This window comes from Carassius auratus, unplaced genomic scaffold, assembly GCF_003368295.1.
Source record: "Carassius auratus strain Wakin unplaced genomic scaffold, ASM336829v1 scaf_tig00021339, whole genome shotgun sequence".
Classification (NCBI taxonomy): Eukaryota; Metazoa; Chordata; class Actinopteri; order Cypriniformes; family Cyprinidae; genus Carassius; species Carassius auratus.
This window is the reverse complement of record NW_020525101.1, coordinates 32887-53234: the sequence shown is the minus strand read 5'-3', so window position 1 is coordinate 53234 and position 20348 is coordinate 32887. Positions and strand designations below refer to the sequence as shown.

Sequence of the window (20348 nt, the reverse complement as noted above, 5' to 3'; positions counted from 1 at the left end):
GGATGCTGCGAGAGTCCTCCCAGTCGGGTTTTCCTTTCCAACCCTCCCCGTCCGCCGAGGCTTACCCGTCTGTCGCGTGCGCTCCCTTCAGACGTCTGGCGAGAGTCTCCCGGACGGGCCTATGCTTGCCAGCCGCAAGTGAATCTCATCCAGCCGATGCCGTGAGTCGGGATCTCCCTTCGGATGTTGCCAGAGTCCTCCTTGTCGGCTGGCCCAAAAGCTTTTTATCTGCCTAACCGAGAGGACCCAGACGTCCGTCATCCTGAGTCTCAATCTCCTGTCGGAGGCTTCATGGGCCCTCTCGGTCAGCGTTAGGCCCTTCACCCACTGAATAGCAGGGGCTATCAGCCAGTAGGGCCCGTACGCCGACACCGTGACCTATTCCGGTCGAGGCAACTCGGGTCCTCCCGGTCGGGCACCACAACCACGTTGCTCCTCCTCATCGGCCGGCAGGGCTCACCGATCCAACGCCAAAAAACTCCAGTTGAGCATCGGCCCGAGCCCTACCGACCGGGCGCCAACTACCACGTAGTTCACTAGCTGCAGCTGGTAGGGCCTACTCTCTCAACGCCCAAGTCGCTCCCTCCGGAGTACGTAGGCCCTTCCAGCCTGCCAACGAGATAACTTCTCAGAAACCAAATCAGCCCCCGCCAGTACTCTGCTTTTTGGGGGGCATTCTTTAAACTGGCGGCTGTCCTCCTGTACATTTGCCTTTTTGGGGGGTACTCTAGCTTCGGGCAATTCCCGAGCTCGGAGCCCTTCCCCGGACAGCACGCCAAATACGCATACCATACCTCAGCTAATTATATGTAAGCGTGAACTAGTGAAATGTAATTATCTATGAAGATTCGGGAGGAGCGCGTCAGATACTTAGCCTAATCATCACAGGTGGACCACAATCAAGTAATCAATCCCACAGTATAAATATCGCTGACTTACCTCTATCCATTGACGGTTTATCAGCATCCCTCCTCCACCCCATCTCCTCACTTCAAGTTCACTTTACAATATACGGGGAAGGGGGGGTACTCTAGCTTCGGGCAATTCCCGAGCTCGGAGCCCTTCCCCGGACAGCACGCCAAATACGCATACCATACCTCAGCTAATTATATGTAAGCGTGAACTAGTGAAATCCAGTGTGAGATCACATGAATCTGAACACAAGAAGAGAAATTATAACATACCTAACATAAAAACAATGACTGAGCTGTGTGTGTGTTTGAGTGTGAGTGAGATTGTGAGTAAGAGTGAGAGTGAGATATAGAGACCTACATTTCTTTAGTCCTGGTTTAATCCTGATCTCTCCTCCATGATCCAGACTATAAAAACAAAAGATGCCACAAACAAAAGATCACACTCAAATTATGTAAGGAAGAAAAAAAAATTGTAGTTGCCAAATTAAAGACTATATGGTTGTTCAGAAACACTGTTGTTCATGCTCTTATTTTCTCACAATCTATTTTATTGGTTTATTGTTGACAAAGAGATGCATCAAACACCATAATTTTACTCTGTCACCTTCAGAAGATCAGCTAGTTTGTTACATTTTTTGCAATACAATCTTATAACATACATTGTTAGTGTTGAACATACTTGAGTTTGTCCAGTCTGTAGTTTGGATCAGAGAGCAGCTTGATTAATGATTGTCCTGGGTGATTGTAGCTCAGATCCAGCTCTCTCAGGTGTGAGGGGTTTAAACTCAGAGCTGAAGCCAGAAAACAACAGCCTTCCTCTGTCACCATACAGCCAGATAATCTACAAACACACACACACACTTAACATCGCATCTCTTTTATTGCCTTGGGGGGGGGGATCTAGCAACATAATTTGTATTATGGAAGTGTAACAGAAGGGGGGTTGTCATCTTTGCAATGCACCTATATGCTAAATAAACTATTGCATTCCTTTTGAGGTACGGATTCTCTGTGATTGGTATGAGGTCCATCTGGCAGTAATTAAAGCATATTTAAAGGAATTGTTTGAAGTCTGTCAGGTTACTGCTGTGCTGCAGGTTAGTGGAACACTAACTTAGTCCTAAGTGATATTGTTTAAAAAGAACGAGATGTCATCCGACTCTGCAAACAATGCCAGTAGACATGATTGAGTAATAGAGAAGTGGAGAAATTTGTATGCATCTCTAGTAGACACTTGACAGGTATCTTAAGTAAGGTGTGCAGGGGAATATCTTCTACAAACAGTAAAGAGCAATATAATTACATTAATAATGAGTAAACAATAATAATTGTATCATTACTTCCATGCACTTACTTTACTTTGTGATATAATTATCAAGGGTTACATCAAACTTCATTTATTTAAATAATAAATAAATAAATAAGATAGGAAATAAGAAGTACTACAGTGGTATTCTGTATAAAAGTTTACACTGGAAATTCTATTTGCACAGTATCTTATACATAGTCGTGGGAAGCGTAGGTGCTGTGAGTGCTGCAGCACCCCGTTTTTTTTTTTTCTGTGGGCATTTGTTTAATTGTTGAAAAAAAAAGGTGTCTATTTTACACTAAACAAGTTCAAGTAGTATTGTTGGTGGATTATGATTGTGCTAGTCAATATTAAAAAAAAACTATTGCTAACAGTCAAATCCAGTGGTGGTAAAGACTTTGACATTCTATTCATTTTGACGCTATCAACCTGGGTTGGAATCTGCATCAGAAAATAATTTGTTTATATATAAAAAATATATATATATAAATTGAAGAAAATCATCAAAAAGTTGAAAATAAAGTATCAGGTAGGGTTAGGGTAGGTGTAGGGAGGGCTTTTTTCCCAATATGATGGCATGCCTTTAATAATTTTAATTAAAATTTACACTCAACAGTTATTGCATACTCGTTTATAATGTATTACATATACTGATATGTAAAATACGGAATATGTATATATTGATGTGCTTTTAATTTCCACTATTTGCAAAAGGTAATTAGCAAAATGTCCTGCTATTTTAACATAGTAGAAACATAGGCAGAGATTGAGGCCTTGTCCCCCCCAACAACTGAAAGATTTGACTAAATATATATTTTTTTATTAATAATATTTTCAGCTCAAAAGTGTGTATGCACATAATGTAGTTAATTTAATATATTTTACTGTTATTTATTGTAAGTAAATTAATAAATAAAATCAAACTTACTAACAGGTTTTCCCAATCTTACTTGCGTAAGATGTTGGCGCGTGACGAATCTGCATTTTGGCGGATAAAGCTTATGCTTGCCTGTTGCATGCTGTTGCACGACATAAATGGATATTTAGTGTGTACAACATACTAAACAACATACAACAACTGCAGAGGGATCTGTACCTAACCAAAATAAAGAGAGATGAAGGTAGACTCCAGACCCCGACAGCATCGTAAAGGTGATCCATTAGATGCTCCCTCAGCAGCACAGTGTTTTACATTTATGTCAGAAAAAAAGACCATTTACATCCAAATGTAATTAAATGCACACAGAACACAACCTAGAAATAAGTTTCAGAATATGAACTGCTTAATCGGCCATTTTCAGTAAGATTTAATGTTACTAAATGTGTTTGTGTGCTTATGCATTTAACTTGGATAATGTCCAAAAGATACCTGTTTTAAAGCAATGGGTAATTCACTAGTTGATTTGTTTAAAATCTACTTTGCGATTCTGTTTGCAAGCATGTTTATGGATTTCATTTAGCAGACGCTTTTATCCAAAGAGACTTACATTTGCATTCAGGCTAACAATTTCTCCTAACATGTGTTCCTTGGGATTTGAACCCCCAACCCTGTGCTTGCTAATACAATGCTCTACCACTTGAGCGACAGGAACCAGTGTTGCCAACTTAGCAACTTTGTCGTTAGATTTAGCGACTTTTTTCCAAAAAAGGGACTATCGACAAATCTAGCGACTTTTCTTGACAGACCTTATTTAGTCTATGAGACTCTCCGGTACTGCCGCACGATCTGTCTCTCTCTCTCTCTCTCTCTCTCTCTTTCTCCCAGCGCGCGCACACGCCTCTCTCTCTCTGCATCTGCTCTATTCAACGAGCAGAGAGGAGCAGCACTTTCAGTTAAAAAAAGATATTCTGTTTCTTCCGACTCTATTTTACATACAAGTATAGCCAAAATCACAGTACAACCATTGTCTTAATCTTATGTGTATGTGATCTCATTAAACAATGTTGTGAATAGGATTTTAGTGCAGAGATTAACATCTTTAAGAGCTGGTTATTTAGTCTTAATGGACAGCGTTTCAGTCATTATAATATTAATTCCATTGTCGGACAACAGAAACATTAACATATAATAGAAAAAAAACATTTTATTAAGTATTTTGGCTGCATTAAAATGCAGTACATGAGCACATAATTATAATTATAATTTTTATTATTAATAATTATTATTTAGGTATAATTTTTATTTGTGTAATGTACACAAAATGACCTATGATTAGTTGGTTAAACTGGAATAGCCTACATAAAAAAGTCAGTAGACAGTCATTACAGTAGACTGTAATAACAGGGCCAGCACTACAGATGCTTCCCTTTTGTTCAAAGACGTTGAATCAGATTTGTAACAGAATCATCAGCCAATCAAATTTTAACATTCCATGACAGCACGCCCTCTGGGACCAGCTGCGTGTGCAGTTCTTCCCCCAGCCAGGGTTGCCAGATTTGACAAAACTCAAGTAATCGGTTTTCCTGGTAATTCTCCTGGTAAAATTTACATTCCAGGGGCTAATAGTGATGTGTCGTTCTTGAAAGATTTGTGGGGGTGATTCATTCAGTCGCGAATGCACAATATTCCATAGGTTATGTTCTGCCAGTCGTAATTCACTTGTGTCAGTCAATGCAGTCTTGAGCCGGAAAGATAATTGATTAGTTCTACATCTTTTAAGTTTGGAACTTATTGAAAGTGTAAGCAAGTTATGTTTATATTCAATAGGAGTGAACATCAGGTCAGCACGACGGACAGAAGAAACACCTTAGAATATGTGTTACAAATTTCAAAGTGCTCATTCTGAAAATGAATAAATAATTGCAGTACAAATTCAAAATGTTGGAGAGGGTTTTTTTCACCCCCCCCCCCCCAGACTTGACATACACGCAAGTTGCTAGATTGACAACAAAAACAGGAATGAGTGGACTTGATGATCAATTAAATTAAATATTCAAATGTCGCCACAATAACAGACCGGTGTGTTAAACTCTTGGATGTATTTTTAAGATTATATGCCGCAATCTTTAAATTTAAATTTCAAATATTTTGAAAACCCAGTGTTTAGTTGATCCTAATTAGGACTCTTCGTCACAGTTGTAAACAGTACGGCTTTTTTTCTTTTGTGAGGGTGTTTGGTGGCACGTCATCTTTAATTCCAGGCAGAAAGTTAAAGAACTCGACACAAATGTCTCCCGGAAATCCTGTATAATTCGTCTTTATATTATAACGACTTTGACACTCCTGAAGTGTTTCCACTTCTGTGTCCCATATGCATCAGATGTTTAACCAACGGTCCCTGGACATGAGGTCTGTGACTGAGACTAATGAGGAATTGATATCAGTAACAGTTTCTGTTCAAGTCCACTAGTCACATCACATTAATAATTAAAAAAGGGATATTACCTCAGTACTTTGAGTTTACAGTGTGAACTCTTTAGGCCATCCGAGAGTAGCTTCACTCCTGAATCTTGCAGGTCATTGTTACTCAAGTCCATCTCTTTTAGTGAGGAGTTTGATGATTGTAGAGATGAAGAAAAATTTTCACAGCACTGATCACTTAGATTGCAATCTGTCACTCTAAACACAAGCAAGTAAAATATTGTCATGTGTCTTTCCAAAACATGCAATTCCTGACTGTTTTTCTACTGTCACTAGTTAGTTGAGAGCAGCTGCCAAGTACTGTTTAACACACTGTGGTATCAGATACTGATAGGTCAAATTTATTTTGCCAAGACTGAGTTACATTAAACTGAAAATCACAAACCTCAGTATGTTAAGTTGACATTGTGAACTCTTCAGTCCATCAGACAGAAGCTTCACTCCTGAATCCTGCAGGCTATTATAACTCAGGTCCAGCTCTCTCAGTGAGTTTGATGATTGTAGAGATGAACACAAACTTTCACAGCACTGACCAGTGAGATTACAGCCAGCAAGTCTACAACACAGGATAAAATGTTTTTCAACAAAAAGAAAATGGTGGGTTCAAATTTTGTTTTCTGAGTCTTGCATATTGATCACCTGACAAATATTTTTCATTAGGATGTGAACAATGAATATTAACTCACCTCCAATACCAAAGCACACTGTGAATTAAATGAGTAAAAATTATCTATAAAAATTATAATTTTCATATTTGAAGGCTCCCAGTGCATTCTTACAAAGTAAATATCCTAAGCATGCAAATTGTTATTTTAAGTTTGGAACGTATTGAAAGTGTAAGCAAGTTATGTTTATTTTCAATAGGAGTGAACATCAGGTCAGTGCGACGGACAGAAGAAACACCTTAGAATATGTGTTACAAATTTCGAAGTGCTCATTCTGAAAATGGTTTACAAAAAAAAAAAAAAAAGAGTCTCAAGTAGCACAGGTACATTCAGCCGATCTCATGGAAATTCGTACATATTTTACGAGGTGGCTAATTCATATGAATTCATAAAACTTCACTCATACAAATTCAGATGATTTTTGCTAATTCATGTGTATTTAACGAGTTGTACAATTCGTATGAATTTGTACAAGGGACCTAAACCTAATCCCACCCCTAAACCTACATGTCACTGGGGTCTACATAAATCGTACATATTATTAGTAAATTATTAGATTAGTAATATGCATTGCTAAGAATTTCATTTGGACATCTTTAACGCCGATTTTCTCAGTATTCAAATTGACTGGTTTTGTGATCCAGGGTCACATGATGATATGTCTGGACATCATGAAGTCCAGACATATATTTTAATTTGCTTTGTTCAGTTATTCACTGTGGCTATATAATTAAGATGCTGTTTTTATTACAAAAATGATACATACAGCATGTTTCAAAACTCAGCACACATACAGTACAAACACAAATCAGTTTATATATAGTGTTATGTGTAAACTGCCAACCAGAGTTTGAGCTTCATCATTGTTTGCAAACACAGAATTGGTCTATTAGTACTGATTTCCATTGATTTAATTTTCAATACAATCCATAACTGAAGCAGCATGATGGCACTATTTGCCTGCCTCTTGAATGAATCAAGAGAGAATGATTCCATGGATGATAAGTCTGATATCAGTTCAAGATTTTTTCAGGCCGCTGGATGTTGCAATATACCAGAATAAAGTATTCCAGATAGCGGTTGTAATAAGAATCTGGATTCTTTATATTAACAAAATTTCTTTATAATAACAGAATGGAGGAAATCCAAATCCAAAGTCTTCAGACACACTGGATCAGAACCAGAGCAGATGACAATTATTAATTTAATTATCAAGTGACCATTTATCTGTTTTACCTCAGTATGTTGAGTTGACAGTCTGAACTCTTCAGTCCATCAGAGAGAAGCTTCACTCTTGAATCCTGCAGGTTATTGTTACTCAGGTCCAGCTCTCTCAGTGAGTCTGATGATCGTAGAGATAAAGACAAACTTTCACAGCACCAATCAGTGAGATTACAGCCAGCGAGTCTATAACACAGGATAAAATATGGTTTAATATTGAGGAGATGGTGATTGCCCAAAAAGAAGAGAGAATAAAAAATTAATAAAAACCTTCATTTTGGAAGATGAGAAAATAAGTATGTGAAAGTAAGGACTTTATTTTTAAGTGAACTAACAATTTAACAGTATATATTTGTTTATTTAACCTAAAAACTATTAAATGAACCATGGCTGCTTCCCTCTCTAATCTCTTGCACTCTGAAAATTATTGTGAGTGATTATGACAAACAGTTCATTGCAAACGCAGGGATTAAAACTAATAGTTTTAATTTCAATTCATTCTTGTCATGGTAGTATCAAGAAAGGCACACAAAGACTCAACAATTCAACAATCAATTCAGCAAGTAGTTTAATATTATCCAGGGAAGAACACAATCCACATTGACAAGGAGTTGAAACACACCAATTCAAACGTGCAACAGTACAAAGACTAGAACCACGGAGTGAGCTTAAATAAGGAAGGCAGCTGATGACAAACAGGTGGTGGGAATAACTAATGAGCAGTGATGAATTAATACTCAAAATGAGGACACAGACGAACTGAAAAGACAAAGGGCCGTATGTATAAAATCGCTCAGGGTAAAAGTTTAGTGTTTGGACTAGGTCTCAGCTCCTAAATTAATTAAGAGAGTTGGAGAGGTCTCCCAACCAATGTAGTTAGGAGTAACAAGACGGCAGCAAAAAGGAGACGACAAACACTTCCCAGTGAAGATTGGGCATGTTGTAATGAAGATAAAGAGTTGATATAATGAGTTCACTTAAAGTTCACTTAAACCATCGAAATGTATATTTATATAGATCAGTGAACTCGTGAATATGACATGGGAGAGTCTCGGAATGTAACATTTTTATTCTTAAACCCTTATCTTTACTCTAAAATATTTTAATTTTTAAATCTCTATAATACTGTGGGCATAGTTAGTAAGCATGCTGACATCATCCATAGCAATGAGGTCAACCCCACCCTTACTCTTAGCTTAACACTTCTCTTTATTCCTTAGAAAAAGTTTGTCTCAGCAGCTTGGTAAATAGGTTTTAAGAGAAAACTCTTTGCTAAAAACTTTGACTACTATTTAGGAGAACTCTTAGTGGTGAGATAAAATTTGTTGTGAATATGATCCCAGATGACAAAACAAAGTGAAAACACAACAAAAGAGTTCATATCTGTTACAAATGTCAGCAAAGCAGTATCTTGGTTCTAGTTCCAAGGACTCGTATCCAAAAAAATATTCATTCAAATGGAATACAAGAACAGTTAATAATGGTCTTTTTTTAAAAATAAAATACATTGACATAACAAGATGTAAAAATAATGACATCATAAGAATCAATGCTTATTATAATTATATTTTTTATAAAATCTTTATATGGTGTACAGGAACAAAGCCATTAACACAAGAGGTGCCTGATCACAGATGCTGCCTTTAACCTCAAATAACAATTCTAAAATTATTATAGATTGAAAAGTGAAGTTGTGACATTTGCCAACACACACACCCTGAGCCATAAACAGTACAGACTTCTTGATCATATTTTCCAAAAGTAGCAATATTTCTGACAATGACCTGTATTCTATCCTCTATATGAATCTCTATTCTCCTAGTAAATCTAAACTGAGTTATGGATTAAGTATAAATAAAAGTGATTTGAAAATATTGTGACTAAACATAAAAAAATGAGGCTCATCGCCTCCTTCTGAGTGTGAAAAGTTAGACATCTTGTTTAAAAAATAAAAAGTTATACAGATTCATCACATAAATTAATACTCACAGAGCTTTTCTGCAGTTCACCACAGCTGGTATAAGTCTCCTTCTACACTCATCTGATGTGCTGAACTTCTTAATATCAAACTCATCCAACACCTCCTCTGATATCTGAAGCATGTAGGCGATTGTTGAGCAGTGAGATGGAGATAGTTTCCTCAATGAGTGATTCTCTGATTTCACAAACTCTTGAATCTCTCTGTACAGAGTCTGATCCTTCATTTCAAGCAGACAGAGGAACAGATTGATGCATCTGTCAGCTGAGAGACCTTCGTCACCCTTGATTGACTCCTTAATGTACTGTGTGATTTTGTTGATGGTCTCTGAGCTGTTCACTGTGTGTGTCAATAGATCCTTTATGAGTCTCTGATTGGACTCCAGTGAGACGCCCAGCAGAAACCGTAGGAAAAGATCCAGGTGTCCATTTTTACTCTTCAGGTACTTATCAACTTCTGATGTTAGTAAGTCATGCACAGAGCCTTTCTGACTGTGCCATGAATACTCTAGAAATGAATTCTGTGTTTCCTCATTCTTGATTACATGGAAATAAAACACAAAGAAAGCAGCTAGAAACTCTTGAAAGCTCAGATGAATGAAGCAGTAGACTTTCCTCTGATGAATCATAGATTCCTCCTTAAAGATCTCAGTGCAAATCCCAGAATACACTGAGGCAGCAGTGACATCTATCCCGCTCTCAATCAGGTCCTCCTCATAGAACATCACATTGCCCTCCATCAGCTGTTTGTAAGCTAGTTCAGCAAGTTTCACAATCACTTCTCTGTTAGACTTCAGGAGTTTCTCTGGATCTCTCTGATCATACTTCTGACTCTTTATGTTGATCTGAGTCAGCAGTAAGTGGATGTACATTTCAGTCAGAGTTTGAGGGATTTCTGCACTGTCATCTTGTTCCAGGAGCTTCTGAAGCACAGTAGCTGAGATGCAGCAGAAGACGGGGATGTGACACATGATGTGGAGGCTTCTTGATCTTCTGATGTGTGAGATGATTCTGCTGGCTTGATGCTCATCACTGATTCTCTTCCTGAAATATTCCTCCTTCTGAGACTCATTGAATCCCTGAATTTCTGTCACACGGTTGATGTATTCGGAGGGGATCTGATTGGCTGCTGCTGGTCTGGATGTGATCCAGATGAGAGCAGAGGGAAGCAGCTCTCCTCTGATGAGGTTTGACATCAACACACCCACTGATGAAGACTCATTCACATCACAAACTTTCTGTCTGTCTGCAAATATCAGTTTAATTCTGCTTTCATCCAGACCATCAAAGATGAACACAACTTTACACTCCTCATAAATCTTTGAGTCCAGATCTTGAAGTTCAGGATGAAAGTCCAGCAGAAGTCTGTGAAGACTGTACTGATGATCTTTAATCAAGTTCAGCTCTCGAAATGGAAGCACAAACATGAAATCTACATCCTGATTGGCTTTTCCCTCTGTCCAGTCCAGAACGAACTTCTGCACAGAGACGGTTTTTCCAATTCCAGCAATGCCTTTAGTAAGAGCAGTCTTGATTTCATCTTTCTCCTCACATACTGGTTCATGTAAGCGTTTAAAGATGTCATTGCAGTAGATTGGAGTGTCTTGTGTTCTAGGTGTTTTCTCCATCTGTAAAACCTCATGTTCTTCATTCACTCCTTCACTCTCTCCTTCTATGATGTAGAGTTGTGTGTAGATCCTGTTCAGGAGGGTATGGTTCTCTTCTAGTTTGCTTCCTTCAAATAATCTCTCATACTTGTTCTTCATGCTGGTTTTGTGCTGGTCTTTGACTCTCTGTCTGATGAGGGTCTGATGGTCATAGTCAGTGCAGGTCAGATGGGACGTCGCTGATCTGTTCACATCATCTCTCTTCACTCTGTAGAAACAGAGAGATGAACAGAAAAACTGTAAACGTATTAAAATGGAGAAAATCATTTAAATGTTCCTGCACACTAAACTATTCAACTCTAATATGAAATTACACCATATTCATAGAATAGTGGCAGTTCAGGCAGGCAGAAAACTACTTTTTGGAGTATAATTGATATTCTTCCATTTTAATTCTAGCTCTTTTTCTCTCTGCCTTCCTGGACAAAGGTTAAAGGACTTCAGCTAGACTTGAGTCCTTAGAGGCATCTAAAGCTTCCTTTCTTCTGCTCTTTTCTTTATTGCTTTGAACATTCTGGGTACAATTCTGCATATATATATAAAAATGCACATAGGTATGCAATGAGTTAAGGTTGAGTAAATTGAGAATTTTAATTTCTATGTGGACTTTTCCATCAAGCCTCATGCAGGCTGTACACTGAAGTAGCTAGTAGGCTTTTATACTGTTAGTAATCATAATAATATGGGCAGGAAATTTACTTTTTAAAATATAGTGATGATTTTAGTGCCTGTTGCTCAGTGGAAGAGCAGTGCAAAAGGTCATGGGTTCAATTCCCAAGGAACACACATACTGGTAAAAATAATAAAGCATCTGCTAAATGCATAATGGTTAAGTTTTCCTTCTAATTTTGCTGTTCTGTTATTGACAAAATTATTTAGACTACAGCATGCAATTTACATTGTGCTGTTGGTAACACTTTAGAGGAGGGAACACATTCACAATTAACTAAGAGTTTTCCCTCAATAAACTCCTAATTACCCTGATACATGATAGAAATTATTGATATTGATATGTGTCAATAATAGTGTTCAGTGGCTCAAGTGGCAGAGCATTGTGTAAGTAGCGTGAGTTTGAGGTTGTGCGATTCCCAGGGAACACATGTTAGTTAAAAAATATTAGCTTGAATGGACTGTAAGTCACTTTGGATAAAAGCATCTGCTAAGTGCATAAATTTAATATCTGCTATGATTGTATTTAGAAATGTCAGTTTAAGTTATGTACCTGATGAAAATCTATAGACAGTATCAGTTGCAAGTCACATCACCAGCAAGTCAATGGCAATAAATGGCATTGCAGTCCCTCACGATGCAACACAGTGGATAAAGGCTTACATCTTTTTTGCTATTTCCAGGAAGTAAATAAGATAACATGATACAAATAATCACTTTGATCTCAGAGCATGAATAGAGAATTACCTTGTTGCCTTGATACAGCAAAAGTGTAACCAGTTTACTTTGGTTGTCCATGTTTCAAGCGGTCTAATACTTAAGCGATTGCAACAGGCTGTTACTCCTTTAATCCCCAAACTTTGCACACTGTTCTATTATACCTACATGAAGATATTGTATAGGTACACCATTATTACAAAAAAGTACTTTGTACATTGTGGGCTGTAAACCTGTATCTCTGGGTGTTTGCACTTTGCGGTGAAGACTGTGTGTTTCGGATCTGCACTGATTAGTTTGTGGGCGTCTCCGCTAATTGTCATCAGCAACAGCTGTCACTCATTACTCATCCCCTATATATTGGCTTGTCTCACGTCTTGTGTTTGTGAGATCGTTGTTTAATGTAATTTACCCTGTTTGTCGGCTTCAGTGTTGTCTGCGTTGGATGTCTGTGTTTTCCCAGAACCTCATCCACTGTACGCACTACCACTCAACTACAAACACTTACCTTCGGCTCTATTCCCCACAGTTCCTGTCCTATCCTCTCCTGCTGCCTTCTCACTGCCATCATCTGGATTCCTCACCTCCTCACCACCACCTAGGATTATCGTCTTCCCAGCCTCATTGTTCCCTCATGTTTGTTTGTTTGTTTAATTTCATTAAACTGTTAACTCACATTTGTTCATCCCACCGTCACAGAATGAACTCACCAGTCATGGAACCAGTGAGCACCAACACCCTCACGGACTTCATGCACCACAGCGTCAAACAAATGGATCAGCAGCAGGAGAGCATCTCGAACACCGGACGCGCTGTCCAAGCACTGGTGGCACAGGTGTCTGAGCTCACCCAGCAGATCCATCGCCTCACATCTCCCACTACACCCATCGCACCGCCTGCACCAATCCGTCCCCCGGGAGCCCCCCTGGGACCACTTCCGGCCTTTCGCTCTACAGCCCCGCACCTTCGCCACCGAGGAATCAAAGGTGGCATTCACCCTCACGTTACTGTCGGGCAAGGCCGCCCTATGGGGGACAGCGGTGTGGGATCAACATCCGTGTTGTGCCTTGTTCCACACCCTCTCTGAGGAAATGAGACGGGTATTCGACCGTGCATTGGGAACATTAGACCCTTCCTGTCAGAGCAAACCACCCAACTTCTTGTCCAAGCTCTTGTTCTCTCCAGACTGGACTATTGTAATGCTCTCCTGGCGGGCCTTCCTGCCTGTACTATCAAGACTTTGCAACCGATCTGAACTGAACTGAACTGAGTTCGCAGAATGCAGCAGCAAGTGTTGTCTTCAATGAGCTCATGTTACTCCTCTCCTCATCAGGTTACACTGGCTACCAGTAGCCGCTCGCATCAAATTCAAGGTACTGATGGTTGCCTACAAGATGACCACTGGCACGGCACCAACATAGCTAAACTCACTAGTTCAATCTTATGTGCCCTCCAGAAGTTTGCGCTCTGCAAGTGAACGATGTCTTGTGGTGCCATCCCAAAGAAGTTCAAAATTACTCTCACGGACCTTTTCCTGGACTGTGCCCAGCTTGTGTAATGACCTCCCAATCTCAATTCGAGTCTTTAATCATTTTCAAGAAACATCTAAAGACTCATCTTTTTCGCCAGCACTCAACCAACTAATTCTAGGACTTTTCTTTTCTTTCATGTATCAAAAATAAAAAAACCTTGCTATGCGTTCTGTACTAGACTAACTGAGACTTGTCATGGCACTTGTATACTGTTGTTGTTCTCTTGTTGATTTGATAGCTTCTATTGTTCTCATTTGTAAGTCGCTTTTGATAAAATGTAAATGACAAACTTGCAGAGTTTAATCTCAACATGTAAGCTAAAGTAGTATTCCTATTACTTTTTAATGAAAGTAGCCTCTTTTTTTGTGCTAAAGTTAAATGATTGATAACTACCATTTCTATAAGCTTTATCAGTAAAAAAAAAAAAAAAAGATTTGTCAGAAAAAAATCCTTAAATAAAAACTAGACTGATACCTGTCTTTTTTTCTGTTCTGAAAATGTTTATGTAGAAATTTACTTATAGACTTCAGAGAAGTTGTTTAAACCCAAGCATTACCCCCACAAATGATAATTAAGCAGAAAACATTTAATTAATTTAATACACGCATACAAATACAAAAAAACAATGTTTAAATAGCGTGTATACTCACACAGGGTCAGAGGTCACTGCTCTATCACTGAATTCAGGGGGGCTCACAATAGACCTGTCACTCTTGATAGACACACAGCTGGGTTCTGGAGATGCTGCTTTATGTCTCTGAACGTCCTCCTCCTCCTCCTCTCTCTTTCCAAAGAGACTCATTTTACAGACAGAGCTAAACACAGACAATAAAAATGTGAAAATGAATTAACTTTAGGCATACAAGAGGAATTATAAAAAAAGAAAAATCTTTATCAATTATCATGCCACACAATATTAATATATATATATTATTTATATATATATTATATATATATATTTATATTGTAAAATGAACTCTATTCACACACACACACACACAGTGACACAAAACAAGCTTTGGATGAATGTCCATCAAAAGCTATTCAACTCAATGCCCAGTTCAAAAGATTAAGAAACTAATTATAGAATCAATCTGAGTGTGACACTTCAAACTTCCTGATTCCTCAAGACGACCTTGATTCTATGAGCAGCTGATATTTACAGTCAATAGAGCTGCTGAAACCTTAATGGGCTCATTTCAACTCTGGGAAATAACTCTTTACAGCAATTACTATGTGACTTTAAGTATTTTATGGTATATTGTCATTATCATAAAGAGTGTTAAGCCAGTGTGGAAAATGAAATTTAGATTTTGTTACAAAATTGCAAACAAATTTGAAGACTTGCCAAGAGACATAGAGACAAAAAATAGGGCAAAAAAAGGGTAAACCCTGGCTGTCATGATTCCTGTCCATGATCTTCCATCTGCTCCTCACCAGAGGTTGCCTTCCGATTATATAAACACTCACATCACACAGACTGTCACACGTCACCCTGGACTACATTTCCCATGTTTCATTTTACTGATTATGCACCCACCTGAAAGTAATCTAACATACTTTAAATATGTTTAAATAAAAATTCTTCTGACCCCTGGCGTATGTGGCAAGAAATACAATCTATCACAGATTACAAACCACCTAGCTCTGTGCCTCCCTCCAGCTCTGCCTCCCTCCTAGACGAGCTCAATCACTTGTATGCCCGTTTTGATAAAAATAATAAGGAGATCTCACTCAAAACTGAGCATCAACCCAATGAACTGCCTCTCACACTCTCCACATCAGATGTTTACTTCACTCTGCGTAAAGTGAATGGACAGAAAGCAGCTGGCCCTGGCGGAATACCTGGTTGTGTGCTTAAAGCCTGTGCAGAGAAGCTGGCTGAGGTCTTCACAGACATTTTCAATCTGTCCCTGGCCCAAACAACTGTCCCCACCTGCTTCAAAACCTCCACCATCGTGCCTGTACCGAAGCACTCCACTGCCTCGGTCCCTAATGACTTCCGTCCTATTGCATTCACCCCCATCATTGCCAAGTGCTTTGAGAAACTGGTTGCATCCCACCTAAAATCCTGTCTCCCTGCTACATTATACCCATTACCCATCGCAACAATATGTCAACAGAGGACACCATCTCAATGGCACTTCACTCTGCCCTCACCCACCTGGACAGTCAGAACACACATGTGAGATTGCTGTTCATAGATTTCAGTTCTGCATTTAATACGCTAATCCCCTCCAAGCTGATCTCCAAGCTCAGCCATCTTGGAATCAGCACACCCATCTGCAACTGGATCCTAGATTTTCTGACTAACAGACCTCAGTCTGTTAAGTTAGATAACCTCTCCTCCTCCATCATCACCCTTAACACTGGAGTGCCACAAGGCTGCGTACTTAGCCCTCTCCTGTACTTCCTATTCACCCATGACTGTGTTCCTGTTTATGGCTCCAACATCATAATCAAATTTGCAGATGACACAATGGTGGTAGGTCTGATCAAGGATGACGATGAGTCAGCCTACAGGGATGAGGTGCAGCACCTGGCTGTGTGGTGTGCCACCAACAACCTGGAACTAAACACACTAAACACAACAGACTAAGGAGATCATTGTGGACTTCAGGAACTAGGAATCATGCACACACACCCATCTACATCAACGGAGCTGTAGTGGAGTGTGTGTCGAGTTTCAAGTTCCTTGGCATCCACATCTCAGATGACCTCACCTGGTCCCCAGACACCTCCACCCTGGTCAAAAAGGCACAGCAACGCCTCTACTTCTTACGGAGCCTTAAAAAAGTTCGCCTCAGTCCGAGGATCCTTGCTGAATTCTACCACTGTACCATTGAGAGCATACTCACAAACTGCATCTCAGTATGGTTGCTCAATTGCTCTGCATCTGACCGCAAAGCACTCCAGCGGGTGGTGAAAACTGCTCAAACGGATCACCGGCACCCAGTTAACTTCCACTGAGAACATTTATCAGAAGTGCTGCCTGGGCAGGGCAAGAAACATCATCAAGGATGCCTCTCACCCTAACCATGGACTTTTCACCCTCCTTCCATCCGTTAGGCGTTACAGAAGCCTATGCTTTCGAACTAGTAGGCTCAGGAAGAGCTTCTTTCCTGAGGCTGTGACACTCCTGAACGCCACACCACCAATCTAACCTGCACCTGCTCTTTTACTGCACTTGTCACAGTACTTCACATATATTATTTGCACTATTCATATTTTGCACAGACTGCATATGGTTAAAGCTATTACACTAAAAACTGTCTAAAGTTGTTACTGTACAAGCACAGTAAACCATTTCTACAAAAATATCATTGCACTACTGTTATTTTGCATATAATACATTGTTCAACAATACTTTTGCACACTCATCCAACTTATTACCACTGTTCTCACGTTCCTGCTATTCATAATGTATATATAATCCTTCATTGCTCTGGTCATAATGTACATACAATCCCTACATTGCATTCATACTTATATTCTGTATATACTCTGATCAATACTGTATATAGCAACTCCACTGTACATTCTGTATATCATAGCTTTACTTGCTCTGCACTTTTATGTATATAAAACACTATATTCTTGCACTTCTGGTTAGATGCTAACTGCATTTCATTAGCTCTGTACTTGTACTCTGCATAACGACAATAAAGTTGAATCTAATCTAATCTAATATGAGGCCCTAGCCATTGTTCAGGGCTTAGTATTGTTTAAAATTATCCCTCAGTCAGTGATAAAATCTTTAAGGAGCCAGTTCCCTGCCCTAGTTTTCTGAGTCTAGTCTAGTCTTGTTATACACGTGTCTTGATTCTAGTCTATTTATCTCGTCCTGTCTGTCTGCTGCCTGCCCTGGAGTTATCACCTGTCCTGGATTATTTCTATGTCTTGTTGTTTCGGACTCTGTTTGCCCCTTGTCTGAACTATTGTCTATCCATTTGGATTATCCGTTTGTCTCTCCCCCTGGATTACGTTCAACGTCGATTGACCCATGCCTGTTTACCCGACTACTCTTGTGTCTTGTCTGTGCTAAATCTGTTTGGTATGTTCGACCCTGCCTGTTTCTGACCATGTCTTCATATAAAGCTTTGCATTTGGATCAGCATGCCTCTTGTCTCACTCACTCTGTAAGAGACAGTGTTTTTACAAGATGAAGTAATCTGAAGGAATTTTTGGGTTTCAGTCGATATGACAAACATGCAGAGTATAATCTCAACGTGTAAGCAAAAGTAGTATCCCTATTCCTTTAAAATGAAAGTAGCCTTTAATTTTTTTTGTGCTAAAGTTAAATGATTGATAATTACCATTTCTATAAGCTTTATAGGTAAAAAAAAAATTGTCAGAAACAAATCTTTCAATAAATACTTGATTGAAACCTGTCTTTTTATCTGTTCTGAAAATTTGTATGTAGAAATGTACTTAGAGACTTCAGAAAAGGTGTTTAAAGACAAGCATTACCCCAATAACTGAGAATTAAGTAGAAAAAAGGTACATTAAATTAATACACACATACAAATACAAAAAACAATAATATGTTTAAATAACGTATACTCACACAGGGTCAGAGGTCACTGCTCTATCACTGAATTCAGGGGGGCTCACAATAGACCTGTCACTCTTCATAGACACACAGCTGGGTTCTGGAGATGCTGCTTTATGTCTCTGAACGTCCTCCTCCTCCTCTCTCTTCCCATATAGACTCATTTTACAGGCAGAGCTATACACAGACAATAAAAATATAAAAAACTAATCAAATTTAGGTATACAAGAGGAATTATGAAAAAAGAAACACACACACACACACATAAAGCTTTGGATGAATGCCAATCAAAAGCTATTCAACTCAATGCCCAGTTCAACAGATTCATAAAATAATTATAGAAAAAATCTGAGTGTCTGAATCATTTATGATTGCCAGGACTGTGACCCTTCAAACTTCCTAATTCCTCAATATGACCTTGATTCTATGAGTAGCTGATATTTAAAGTGAAAGTGTAAGTCGTGACATTTGTCAAGTACGTATAGTAACCCATACTCGGAATTGGTGCTCTGCATTTAACCCATCCAAGTGCACACACACAGCAGTGAGAAGTGAACACACCATGAACACACACCCGGAGCAGTGGGCAGCAATAGATCCAGTGCCCGGGGAGCAACTGGGGGTTCAGTGCCGTGCTCAAGGGAACTACAGCCATGGGTATTGAGGGAGGAAGAGATCGCTGTTCATTCACCCCCCACACCCCACCCCACCCCACCCCCCACCTACAACTCCTGCTAGCACAGAGACTCGAACCGGCAACCTTCTGGTAACTAGTCCGGCATTAAAGTGCAGTACAAATGTGGATTCAACATGTTCAGTCAGTGAAAACAAGAGCCAATCAAAGCTATCAGAGCATTCTGACCAGTTGCATCACAGTCTGGTATGGGAACTGCACAGTTGCTGACCACAAGGCACAGCTGAGGGTGGTGAAAACTGCCCAATGCAACAAAGGAACACCACTTACTGCTATTGAGGACATCTAGAGGAAACGCTGTCTACATCAAGTTCTTAAGGACTCCTCTCACCCTGACCATAGACCGTTTAACCTCCTGCCTTCCGGGAGGCGCTTCAGGAGCCTCCAGACAAGGAACAGCAGATTCAGGAAAAGCATTTCCCCTACAGCTGTCTCCTTAATGAACTCACTCACACCCACACCACACACACAGACTCCCCACCCCTCCTCATCACTACATCTGATTTATTTATTTATTTACAAACAAGCAAAGAACAGTAAAGTTGTTATTACTTGCACTACTCTCTGTTCATCCAGAAAAACTGAATAATCTGTTTGTACACTGAAATATTTTCTATGCACTTTACAGTCCATTGCGCTAGTGTAAATGATGTTCATGTGTTCATAGTTTCTGCCTTTAGTGTACATACACTTTCACATAATCCTTCTGTATAGTATGTTCACAGTACACCTATCTGTATATCATGTGGATAGTATTTAAAATCTGTAAATTATGTCCATAGTACTGCCTTATCTGTATATTTATTGTACATTAGTAACATATTGTATACACTGAATATTCTGTACTTACTGCAGGGGCGAAGCCATCTTTTCAGAAGTGAGGGGAACAGAAATTATAAATTAAATTATTATTATAATTTTTTTGTTAAATAAACTATAGAAATTAATACTTTTATTTAGCAAGGATTCTTTAAGTGGATCAAAAGTGCATTAACATCATTTTACAACAGATTTATATTTCAGATAAATGCTGTTCTTCTGGACTTTCTATTTATCAAAGAAACCTGAAA

The 20348-nt window shown here is 39.1% G+C and overlaps 1 protein-coding gene across 1 annotated transcript; it reads right to left on the bottom strand.

Annotated features, from left to right (window-relative positions):
* Positions 1-1144: 1144 nt before the first annotated feature.
* On the bottom strand, positions 1145-18748 carry LOC113076879 (NACHT, LRR and PYD domains-containing protein 3-like). Its single transcript, XM_026249490.1, has 9 exons — positions 18600-18748; positions 14683-14847; positions 9460-11298; positions 7486-7656; positions 5970-6140; positions 5609-5782; positions 1594-1755; positions 1269-1319; positions 1145-1154 (listed from the first exon to the last, which is right to left on the bottom strand). Exons 1-9 carry the CDS (start codon positions 18746-18748, stop codon positions 1145-1147), a joined length of 2892 nt encoding a protein of 963 aa, XP_026105275.1.
* Between the last annotated feature and the right edge of the window lie 1600 nt (positions 18749-20348).